General features: G+C 40.7%; 1 protein-coding gene across 1 annotated transcript in view; it reads right to left on the bottom strand.

Annotated features, from left to right (window-relative positions):
* VPS50 (VPS50 subunit of EARP/GARPII complex) overlaps nt 1–12276 on the bottom strand; it is a 71697-nt gene that overhangs the window by 42266 nt on the left and 17155 nt on the right. The window contains exons 5-9 of the mRNA XM_058678138.1: nt 11960–12013; nt 11074–11144; nt 10006–10123; nt 9889–9924; nt 8769–8851 (exon numbers count right to left, since the gene is read on the bottom strand). Of these exons, the coding sequence (XP_058534121.1) occupies nt 8769–8851; nt 9889–9924; nt 10006–10123; nt 11074–11144; nt 11960–12013 (362 nt within the window). The remainder of the gene's footprint in view (nt 1–8768; nt 8852–9888; nt 9925–10005; nt 10124–11073; nt 11145–11959; nt 12014–12276) is intronic.

Raw genomic sequence — 12276 nt, 5'->3', positions numbered from 1 at the left:
AGAATTGAGCAATCTTAGAATTAAATAAATAGCCCCTCTAATCCTTCCATAAATAAAGGATTGCTGGATAAAGAGAAGGTGGTACTCAACACAGTAACATGGACCCGTAAAAAGGAACAAAATCCCCCAGGGTGACAACACGGATGAACCTGGAAGAGTCAAGCACAGAAAAGCAAACACTACATGCAGCATCAAAGAACTGTAGGTCTGAAGTTGGAAGTCGAACGCTGGCTACCACAGCAGCCATAACTATGTAGAATCATCACCTGTCAAACAGAACTAAAATAAAACAGAAAGGATCACAACCTTTGCTACCTGGAGGCTCTTTGCTCACAGTCTGACCTCCCACCCCACCCTAGCTGGAAATCCCAGTCATCGGTAATGTCTCCTCTCTTCACATGGAAACAGGCATCAGATCCTGCTGACTCTAGTCTTTCAGTATTTCATCCTCTCCCTAACCCATGCATTCTCATATTTTGTTTGAATCATTTTAGCAGTTTCCAATGAAACTCCACATGTAACCCACAGCTCCTCCTTTTAATTCACCCACCTATTTAGTTGACATTCACCCTCAACCACTGTACAGCATCCTCCAAAACGCTGCAATGGATAGCTTTGAAAATGAGGGATTTAGTCAAAACACTATGGCGACTCGGCAAGCACCTCCCAGCCCTGTGAGCCTTACCATTTGCACCTGGCAGATTCACGTTTATTTTACTTGCCTGGTCACAAAGGACTTCTGAGTTTGTAGCTCGTAAGTAAAGCAGAAACAATACCTGTTTTGAAAAACTCTGGTAACTCCCCTTTAAATTAAAGCCCTAAGTTAATTTTAAATATGAAAAGCTTAGAATTTTGACTTGAAAAATTCACTTCCCATTCATTTCCCAATGTCTGTATTTCAGTCACATGGACCGTCCGTGAGCAGTTCCATAAACAATGCCTAGAATCAGACCCTCCACACCTACACACAGTGCTCACTTCATAGAATGAAGACATCCTTGCCTTGTTCTCACTTGCAGAAATCCACTTGTGTTTCCAATTCCAATTTAAGTCACATCTCTGGGAAGCCTTCTCCTGCTAACCAACTCCTGCCACGAGTTTCACAATCTTGCTTACAGAATCTTGGAACAGAGTAAGAAACACGTGCGGCTTTGTCCCTGGGCCACAAACCTCCAGAAGACAGATGCGCTTCTCTCCCAGTCACCCTCTGGGACTAAAGCTACCCCAACTTAGAGGGGCTCTAGCTGTGAGTCAGATGTGCAATGAGAGAAAGATGGCCTAGTTTAGCCACCATCCCTTCAATCTGTGTTCTCGCATTGCTGGTATAGTAGTGAGCATAGCTGCCTTCTAATCTGTTCTCTCCTTGAATAATGCAGGCTGTACAGATGGAAGGAAAGGAAGAAGACTGTTCTAGAAGAAAAAGATCCACAGTCTACTGTGGGTCTGCAGGTGCATCAGCAAGACACAAACCAAGAAGCAGCACTAAAATCAGCTTTGTCCAAAGTTCACCCAAGGATGAGGCTGGAAACCCAGATACATGCAGGCAAGGACAGCTGGCATAACGACGATGTTCGACTAGCACATGTTTCCTCACACAATGTTTTTGGCTTTATAGAAAAAAGAAACATTTCTAAAATCATTCATGGGTAGGAGAATCATTTTTTCAGCTTTGTCAATAACAGGAGCTTCAGTGTTTATTTATGAAATTATTATAAATCCATGGGTTGTTTTTGTAGCTCTTACTTATACTCACATGATTCTATGTTTTAAGTACTAAGAGTTAATGAAAATACAGTAATGTGAATCACACGCACATCAAAAATCTTGGTTTCATTTAAAATGCTTTTCAAAATCCGCGAGTGCAGACGGACAACAACTTACTACTAATTTAGAAACACACATATAAAAATTATGTGACTAAGGACTGCGCAGTAACTGTACAGCTTTTAAGGAAGCCCTTAGCTGTCAGTTAGAATAGTGGACTCAGGCCATTCCAGTCAATTAAACAAACTATGTTGAAAGGATCTACTCATAAACATTTTGATAAATAGAAGCTACATTATGCTGGTTATATGACGGAAGGCTAAAAGCTTTTCAAAGCTATCTGCATGCTGAATGGAATGAGTTACACAGTTCTACAGAGCATTTTTAACATAACCTCAGAAAATGCTGAAGATAATATATCCACAAATAACTAATTAATAATGTTATTTTTAAATATCTAACACAAGCACATATTCACAAAAATGAGTCCTAGAAGGGTTGTATATAAATCAAAATTTTATACAAATTTCATTATATAAAAAGAAGATAGTCCAGAGATAATTTTCCCCTTAATGATAGTTTCCTGGTATGTCATTAATGAGCCAAAGAACTTAAGATAAGTCTCTTACATCTTTGGGGACTAATTTCTAATATAAAGGTGAGCCTGATTTAAAAAACAAAAAAAACTGCCTTTGAGCATATGCCATGCTTCATGAATCAATTGTGTGCTTAGCACCAGTTACCCAAGGAGCAATCTCGGCATATGGATCTATCAAACTCTAAAACTTTCAGAATGAACTGAAGTAAGCGGAAGCCTGAGTTCATAACGCATGTTCACGGCTACTGGAGATGCTGGCAAGTCTGGTTTCCAACATATGCCAGCAGTTTCAGTCTACTCAAAGGAAACAGAATTTAACAACACAATCTCACAAACATCTGACTTTCAAACTCTGTGGCCCTAAGCCAAAAGTATTAAGACACCATCGACTTACCATATGGTACAGAAGTCTCTGCGTCCAACCAGCTCGCTAATGTATTTTCTACAGAAAGTTCTGAGCGAATCTACAAACCATCATTTCAACACAAAGCTGAGTCCATTCCCAAGTTACCAAACATCCAAAACACCTCCAGATTTCACAGGCTACAATTCTACAGTGGAGGCCAGATCCCATGTGCAGCCAGCAGTGTGTTTCCACACGAAGTTTCATTGACGTGAAACCACATCTAATGCTTGCACGTTGTCTATGGCTGATTTTGGACTTAAGAGGGAAAATGAATACCTGCAACAAAAGCCTTCTGGTCTGCGGAGCCTAAAACATCACCTGGCTCTTTGCTTGATGACCTCACTAGTGTACAGCAGAATTTCATAAATATTCAAAGGAAAAAGAATTTTCAGATGAGTGTACATATATAAATGTATATTTCTATATTAATACACGCATAAAAATATCAGCATATCATTAACAAATATTGACATAATCTATTTCTACACTGATATTTAAATATATGTAAATAGGGCCTGGCGTAATGGTATAGCAGTTAAGGTCCTCGCCTTGCACACCTAGGATCCCATATGGGCGCCGGTTCTAACCCTGGCAGCCCTTCTTCCCATCCAGCTCCCTGCCTGTGGCCCGGGAAAGCAGTCAAGGAAGGCCCAAAGCCTTGGGACCCTGTACCTGTGTGGGAGGCCCAGAGGAGGCTCCTGGCTTCGGATCAGCTTAGCTCCAGCCGTTACGGTCAATTGGGGAGTGAATCATCGACGGAAGATCTTCCTCTCTGTCTCTCCTCCTCTCTGTATATCTAATTTTGCAATGAAAATAAATAAATCTTAAAAAAAGAGGAAAATTTATTTAAAAAATAAATATATGTAAATATACACACAATGCTCAGGCAACTGAGCAACAATGTCTACTTTTCTGTGGAAATAATTGTTCTTTCAATCATATGTACGATCTAGATCACTACCTCCTTTTTATCCCCGTTTATTAAGAAAGCATAGTTAGGGCCCGGCACAGTAGCCTAGTGGATAAAGTCCTCGCCTTGCACGTACTACAATCCCATACAGACGCCAATTCTAACACTGGCTGCTCCATTTCCCTTCCAGTTCTGTGCTTGTCACCTGGCAAGGCAACAGAAGATGGCCCAAAGCCTTGAGAACCCTGTACCCACATGGGAGACCTGGAAGAAGCTCCTGGCTCCTTGCTTTGGATTGGCTCAGCTCTGGCTGTTACACTCACTAGGGGGAGTGAACCAACAGACGGAAGATCTTTCCATCTCTCCTACTCCCGTGAATCTGACTTTTCAATAAAAATAAATAAATCTTTAAAAAAGCAGGCTTAACCATAACAAAATAGGACAAGAAGTATACAAAAAATATAAGAATTGATAGCAGGTAAGTGAAATGTGTTCACCAGAAACTAAACAAACTAAACAAATGCCACTCCACTTTGATTCTCACTTAAAGAGCAGAGTTATTTTCAGTTCTCCAGACGATATCTCGATAACCCTGGAGTTGACACTGTGGTAAAGTGGGCTAAGCTAGCACCTCTGAGGCTGGCATCCCACAGGAACACCAGCTTGAGCCTGTGCTCTCCACATCGCACCCAGCCTGTCAGTGCACCTGGGAAGAGATCAGAAGATGGTCCAGGCCCTTGGGTCCTTGCCACCCACACGTGAGACCTAGCCGGAGTTGCAGGCTACCAGCTTTAGCCTGCCCAGTGCCTTTAGGAGTGTACCAGTGGACAGAAAATCATTCTGTGTGTGTATGTGTCTCTCCCTCTCTCTGCAATTACTTTCTACATAAATCTTTATATACATACATATGGATGTGTATATATATATATATATGTATGCTTAAACAATTATGATATACTAGATTTAATTTGGGAAGGCAAATTATTGGGGAAAAAAAGCACATCTAATTAGAATTGTAACAGGATGTAAATGTAATAAAATTGACCAAGTAAAAATAAAGTTTCATGAAGATGGCAATGGGAAAAAGCAGAGGAAGTACACCACACTGCCATCTCTGACTGACAGTATGAAGCAGATGGGGCATCAACTGGCAACTTTCCTCCAACACTAAGTCAGAAACAGGTATCCAAGTACAGCATTTAAACTGCAATGAAATCTACCTATAGAAAAATTAGTAAGCTGCGGAGGGCTCTTGTCCTATGGCAGAGGAAAGCGAATGGGGGTCAGGAGGCCAAAGAAAAACTTTAAAACAATATTTGCTGGGCTCAGCGCTGTAGCCTAGTGGCTAAAGTCCTAGCATTGCACATACCAGGATCCCATATGCATACCGTTCGTATACTGGCTGCCCCACTTCCCTTCCAGCTCCCTTCCTGTGGCCCAGGAAAGCAGTAGAGGAGAGCCCAAGTCTTGGGACCCTGCACCCGCGTGTGAGAGCCAGAAAAAGCTCCTGGCTCCTGGCTTTGGATCAGCACAGCACTGTCCATTGCGGCCACTTGAGGAAGGAACCAGTGGATGAAAGATCTTTCTCTCTGTGGCTCCTTCTTTCTGTATACATATGACTTTCCAATAAACATGGATAAATCTTTTTTAAAAAATTTACTTAAACTTGATTATCTTTTCTGTCATGTGCAGATATTATTTTGTGTTCTTTTTAAATAGTAACACCTGGGGAGATTGAGCAGAGGAAAATAAGTTAAATAAAATACAAGGAGCGCAGATGGGATCAAAGCAGTATTATCTCAACAGCCTGGACCAAGCACAGCCAACTGGCAAGGCCACAGAGCTGGCTAGCAGGTGGTCCAGCAGCCACACTTAACATCTGAATGTAGCCGGAAGCAGGGTTTCTAAGTCTGGAGAAAAAAACCACAAATTGCCATAAAGGCAACAGGAAAAGGAAAGCTCCCCTCATGTGTCGAATTTGTTGGCAAAGGCTGTGTTCATTTACTGGGTGACCTGCAACCAAATGCCCGAGCTCATATTCAGAGAAAAACAAAAACAAAAGGGTACAGTGAAGATTATTATCTGTCTACATTAAAGTACAGTCATCAACAAACAACTTCTCATACCACACAGATGCTTTGGTGCCTAACAAACAATGTTGTCAGGCGCCCTCAAGTCATTCCTTTCAAATGAAATTAAAAAAAAAAAATAACGCAGTTTTGACTTTTAAATCTTTCCTTGAAACTAATGCAGATACATTTCAAGTGAAGAGGAAATGGAATGTTTCACTCACAGATTCACTTTGACATAAATACATTCTGATTTTTATTCCCAGTAAGTTCCAACTATATGACTCTGTCAATCAAGCCAAGAACTGTCGGATAAAGTAAAAATGTTCTCTGTCAGTTATACAAGTGAACAAAAGTGGAGTTACAGTAGTTTTCATTAAAAATGCTGAAATACAGCACATCTCAAAGAAGATAAAAAACCCTGAGGAGATACCAGTTTCCTTTCACTTTTACGAAGTGCGTACATGACACTACCATCTGACATTCCGTGTATTAGCCACAGTCACACAACCGGAAACCGGCCAGGCTGCCGAGGCCCCCGAGACATGCCCGAGCCACTACAGCTGTGGAATCTAGCACAGTAACTCTCCTTGGGCCACAGGGTCTCTGCCTTCCAGCATAAAAACCTTGTTTCTACACAAAGAGAAATAGGGTCCGGCGGCGTGGCCTAGCAGCTAAGTTCTCGCCTTGAACACGCCGGGATCCCATATGGGTGCCGGTTCTAATCGCGGCAGCTCCACTTCCCATCCAGCTCCCTGCTTGTGGCCTGGGAAAGCAGTCGAGTACAGTCCAGTACTTTGGGACCCTGCACCCGTGTGGGAGACCCAGAAGAGGTTCCAGATTCCCGGCTTCGGATCGGCGCAGCACCAGCCGTTGTGCTCACTTTGGGGAGTGAATCACTGGACAGAAGATTTTTCTCTCTGTCTCTCCTCTCTGTGTATCTGACTTTGTAATAAAAATAAATAAATCTTTAAAAAAACAAAAAGAAAAAAGAGAAATAAAGAATTGAAGGCAATTTCATAAGAAAGATCTGTCATACACTATATTACCTAAAACAATTATTAATCTGAGCTATCATTACTGATCTTTTCAATCTCCAACTTTTTATCCTGGCTGATAAATATAGTCATACCCTGTTTAGTGTCACTATAAACATTCATGAAAAAGTACTTCATAGACATTCCATGTTAATTTTAAAAGCCCAAATAAGAATTGATTTCAAAGATGTTTTCTATAGCTAATTCTCATCATGTAAGATGTTTACTTCTGCACAGTTAGAACTCAATTTTTAATTAACAGAAAATATAAAGTTTCAATACTCCACCTGCTCCCTCCATGTCCTATCAGCAAGTTCCGCAACCCGTCTCTGTTATGATAGATGGTGACCTTTTCCAAGCTAAGCTCTGTGATAATCCCCGCAGAGCCTCAGTAATATTGTGTTGATTTCATTTCAAGTTTTCACTCCTTCCCATCAATTTTTCAAATATTCAGGTTTCTTTCCTTGAGTTCTCTCTGCTCTTTATAAAATTTCCTACCTTGAACTTATATAACAAGCAACCTCCCTTAAATCTGTCCCCCAGAATTCAAAATATGACCTCACAGTTACTGTAAATATCCACCTGCCATGCATTTTCAGGTCTTATTTTGTGTAGCATCTCTACAACAAAGATTGCCCGGAGTTTGGTATCCACAGCCCCTCGTGTTTGGTTTGGCTAATGCCTCCTGTTCCCATGGTAGACCCCAAAGCCCCCCACTATACACTCAACTTCCTTCTCTGAGGGCCCATTTCCCTCGAGACTTCTCCGCTGGGTCCTACTTGACAGTCTAGGATTCTCGGCACCACGATGCGTCCTGCTGGTCAGCAGCTGTGTGGCCGTCACTGGCTGCCCACTCTAGTGCACAGCAGTCATGGAGAGCAGACACTGAGGAAAGACAGAGCTCTCTCACCCAAGAGGGCAGACGCATTAGTACAACCTGTTTCCTCAAAACCCACAATATCTGACCAGAAACGCCTAAATACATTCAGCATACTAAAACTAATGCTCCATTTAATCAATCTAATAAGTATAAACGGCATTATCAAGCTTTTAATTACAGTTAATTTCTTTCAAAATGGACAAAACTGAAGCATCATTAGTATCATGTTATGCATATACTGAACAGGTAGAATCTCAATCTGCATGATCCTAGGGGAAAAAAACCCATAAAAATGTAAATGGCATCTCTAAGGAGGAAAATTACTTGCCCTTGCCTATTCCCAGCAAAGTACTACATATGACAGTACTCCAATGTAAAAGAAAAAAAAAAAGTTAAAACCTGTATTAATATTTTCCTCTTCCATAAGCCTTTCATTTTTCAGATCCCACAATTGCATTGACAATCCCGTCACTTTATTTAGCTGGCATGTCTATTTGTGACCATTTCCGAGGCACACACACCTGGGGAACAGAGCCTCCCAGGGTACTGCAACAAGCAATTCAAACCCTCCATTTTTAGGCAAACCAAAAAATCCAATAATGCAGTTAGAAATCAAATTGCAATAACACACAAAATACATAATCTCATAAATATTACAAAGTGATTGCTATCTAAGCTAAAATTACACTTAAACTTCCTGAAAGACTTCTTATCACATTGTGGCAAACACACAAGCCATCCAGATCTTTCATAAGGAAGGTGAGATAACATTCTCAAAATTTGCAGGATGGGCACAGTCGAGGGAGAAGAACTACCCAGAAGTATAATGGAAGGGGACACATTTATTCTTGTCCACTACTCTATAATTTCATCCATATCAGAAGGACTATGAAGGAAGAGCTCCAACGTAATGACATGAGGTAAAAGTGCAGGCTGTGATCTGATGAACGGCTGCTCTATCGATTTCATTGTACTGCCCTTTTATGTACATGAATGCTGTCAGCTCACAGCACTCCACATTAGCTTTAAATCTTCACTTAACATTGTGTGTTACAAAGCTCCTATATAAACACTGGTCAGCTTCAGGTCCTGACATCAGCTTACCTTATACAACTGTAGTGCTTGAAAGTGCTGGCTGCTTTCTGACATTCCAGGCACAGCTGGATAGCTCCAGGATAGTCTTCCTCCTTGGACCACAACAGAAGCCATCAGCCTGCAAACATTTTCCTTACAGTCCCTGATAAAAACACACCACTCTATCTGCAAGTCACAGAACTGAAACACCTTAGTTCTTCTTAAACAAAGATCAGGATACCAATAATAAGTACATAGCAAAATATAAAGAAGCAACTGACTCTAGGCTTCGTGAGTATGCACAGAATAAAACTACACTGAAATCATCCCGCTTCCTTCCAACGCACTAAGATGGCATGACCACATCTAACCAGAATTACAAGCTGCTCTCCAGGAAAAGCCGGCCTTCTCTTTCAAGAATGTTTATATACAATGTTCTAAACAGTGCCAATTCGATCTGTACTCCGTATTCAATGGTTCTACCACAAACAAATCCATAAATCTGCCAAAGAAATAAATTTAGGGAAAGCAGTACAGTATTCACTAATAATCTCCCAATATCTTTCTCGCACTAACAGTAACTTAATAATTTACAAATGAACTTATCGTATGGATGTCTCAAATTCTAAATTAGTAGTTCTCTATTAGAAGCAAGACAACAAGTATTTAAAAATCCACAGTTTTCCCTACATTCCTATCTAAATGTCACAGGGGTAAAGCCAACCCTAGGGGATGCAGACAGTGACAAAATGCCCACTCAGGGGCCTTACGTGTGGGGAACTAGACAGATCACTTTTCTCAGACAGCCTTATGACTACATTTTGGTGAGTACTGAGAATGTTTCAAGAAGAAAACAGCTGATGCAGAAAATCAATTAACACGTGCCTATCAATTACAACCAAAAGCTTACCCATTCCTTAACCAGAACTAGCTGCTACAATGCCAAATTCGATTTACTGTCTGAATACACTGCAAAGGACTAAAGTGACCCTTCCAATGTTATATTACTGCAAAGAAATGTTTTCCCAAACAACCGTGTTTTTCTAAATAAAGTCTATGTTGTGTCAGGAGAAACAATCTCAGCACATCTAAACACTCCTTTCCGTACACCGACTGGAGACAATGCCTTTAGCCAGTCTTGTTAACTTACCTCCAGCATCTCGCTTAAGCGTACATCTGTTCTTTGCTGAAAAAATAAAAACCAAAGGTAAAATCCACTTCACAAACAAAATCAAGTTTCAATTTTTAAAAAGTAGCCCATACATACCAATGTTTTGATCGTTCTCAGCGACTTCAGGAGTCCAATCAACAGCTGACGTTTCCTTTGATTTGCAAGGAGGCCTAAACTTGCTTGAGTGAAACCTTCTTTTGCAATATTCAAGTGTCTGCAAAGGGGAACAGCAAATAGCTAAAACTTCCTAATACAGTAAGATTACCACCAACACAGAAAAATTTGGGCAATTCATGCGGAGGTGAATGACCTAGAATATTCTTAGAATAGGACCACAGTTACTATTTGAAAAATGGTCTCAATTGCTCAGTCTAAACTGACATTATTCAACACATTGGGAATGGATTGACCAATTTGTAAACTATCAATGATCCATGACAAGAAGAGAAAAGAAACTGAAAATAAACATTTAAAAACTTCACATGGGGTTGAACAGGGTTAAGCTGCCACTCGAGTCCCCAGCATCCCATGTGGGAGTGCTGGCTCAGGTCCCGGCTGCTCTGCTTCCAACCCAGCTTCCTGCCCACGCACCTAGTAAGGCAGGTCACGGCCCACAGCTGGGCCCTGCCAACCACGTGAGAGATCCAGAAGGAGCTCCATGCTCTTGGCTTCTGCCTGGCCCAGCCCTGCCGCCTGCAGCCACTACAGAGTATACCACAAGATCCAGGATTTCCCTCATCTCTCCCTGTCACTCTGCACTTCCAACAAAGAAATCTTTAAAGCTTATTACATAAGTTCATGAAATAATTTCATTGCAAAATTAGTAAAAGAACTGGGATTATATGATATGACTTTTTAAATTTCACAGTCATTTGGTTCTATCTCATTTCTCAAAAATAACAGGCTGTGCTAGGTTGGACAGAAAGAAAATTCAGTCCTTCTCCACAAATAGTCTGGGAAGCACTAGTCTAAACTGCACAAAAAGACCAGTGCTCCTTCACCGATTAAGTCGATGTGTGGCTATTACCACACTCTTCAGTGTGCAATTAAGGAACGGCATTCAAGGAGCCACAGATAGTGACAAACCTAGCACTGTGGCAGATTTCATAGCAATTCTTGAACTAACTTCCAGCTTAAAAAACAAAACATCATTAAAGGCGATACCTCCTGCCATTGGCGCAGATGACGGCGGCCAGCTGAAGCCCTGTCTGCAGCGAGGTGACTCTTTCAAGTTCCTATGGAAACAGCAGCTGCAGATTACCCTTTGAAACCTGCTCTTCTCTTTTCCTTACTCACACGGCATGCTAACAAAACCTCAACAGGGTTTTAAAGAAAAGCCTCCTTAGAAAACAGAATAAGCACCAAAAATATCTGAACATCGAAACTGCTAGTGTATTCCTCATACAGTCATTTAAAATGATCATTTTCAGTTGACTTTCACAATGACAAATGACAAAATATTTCATCAGTACTTCTCAGGAGGAAATGTAAACCCAACCTGTTGTAGACAGGAATGGATCAATACCAATAATCACCCCTGTGTTTTCATGTTTCCACCCAATACCACTTCTCAATATAATTAGGTATACGGCAAACATGATTTGTGTTTACTAACATGCTTTGGCAAAGAACACCTTTATCTGAACTAAAGGACATCTTCTATGGAGGCTCTGATTCAGCCACAGCAATCCCAATTTTGTCATATTTTAAACTGTCCCATAACCATGGAGTCATCACTACTGTTGATCTATATGTTTGTTACAAAGTATTCTGAAGCAATCCCTCTAACCCTTCTGAAGTTTAGTAAACCAAAACCAAAAAAAATCATTTTAGCATCATACATAAAAACTATTTCACTTCTTTGATAAATTCCCCTAATCAGAGACAAATTCTGCACATGCATATACACATACAGCACATACCCCAATTAGTCAATCTGTTACCACAAAACTTAGCACAGAGGAAACAATTAAAATATCTCAACAGATTAAAGTGTAATCCACTCAACTATTTTTAGAATTCCATTATAAAAAAATCAACACTGTCCTACCTTCACATAGGCAGGCTGCTTTTCAAGGATTAAATCTGCCACTTTTTTAGAGACCTACAAGAACATGCAACCAAACAAAGGAGGTGAAAGAAAAAGTCTCATGCTTTTTTACATTCTGATTTTTTACACAAATATTCTATGGATCTCCCAGTAACTTCTAGGTATGGTCACACACACTTCTCTGGGCTATAAAATTAGCAAATGAACTGGTATGGTAAAGTACCCAGCTCCATGTCTGGCTCATAATCAAAGCTCAATAAGTGGTCATTCCTGCCGGTGACAATACTGAGTGTTACTACCTGATTTAATACGCACCA

The sequence above is a fragment of the Ochotona princeps genome, chromosome 20, assembly GCF_030435755.1.
Source record: "Ochotona princeps isolate mOchPri1 chromosome 20, mOchPri1.hap1, whole genome shotgun sequence".
Classification (NCBI taxonomy): domain Eukaryota; kingdom Metazoa; phylum Chordata; class Mammalia; order Lagomorpha; family Ochotonidae; genus Ochotona; species Ochotona princeps.
This window is presented reverse-complemented; position numbering and strand designations above follow the sequence as displayed.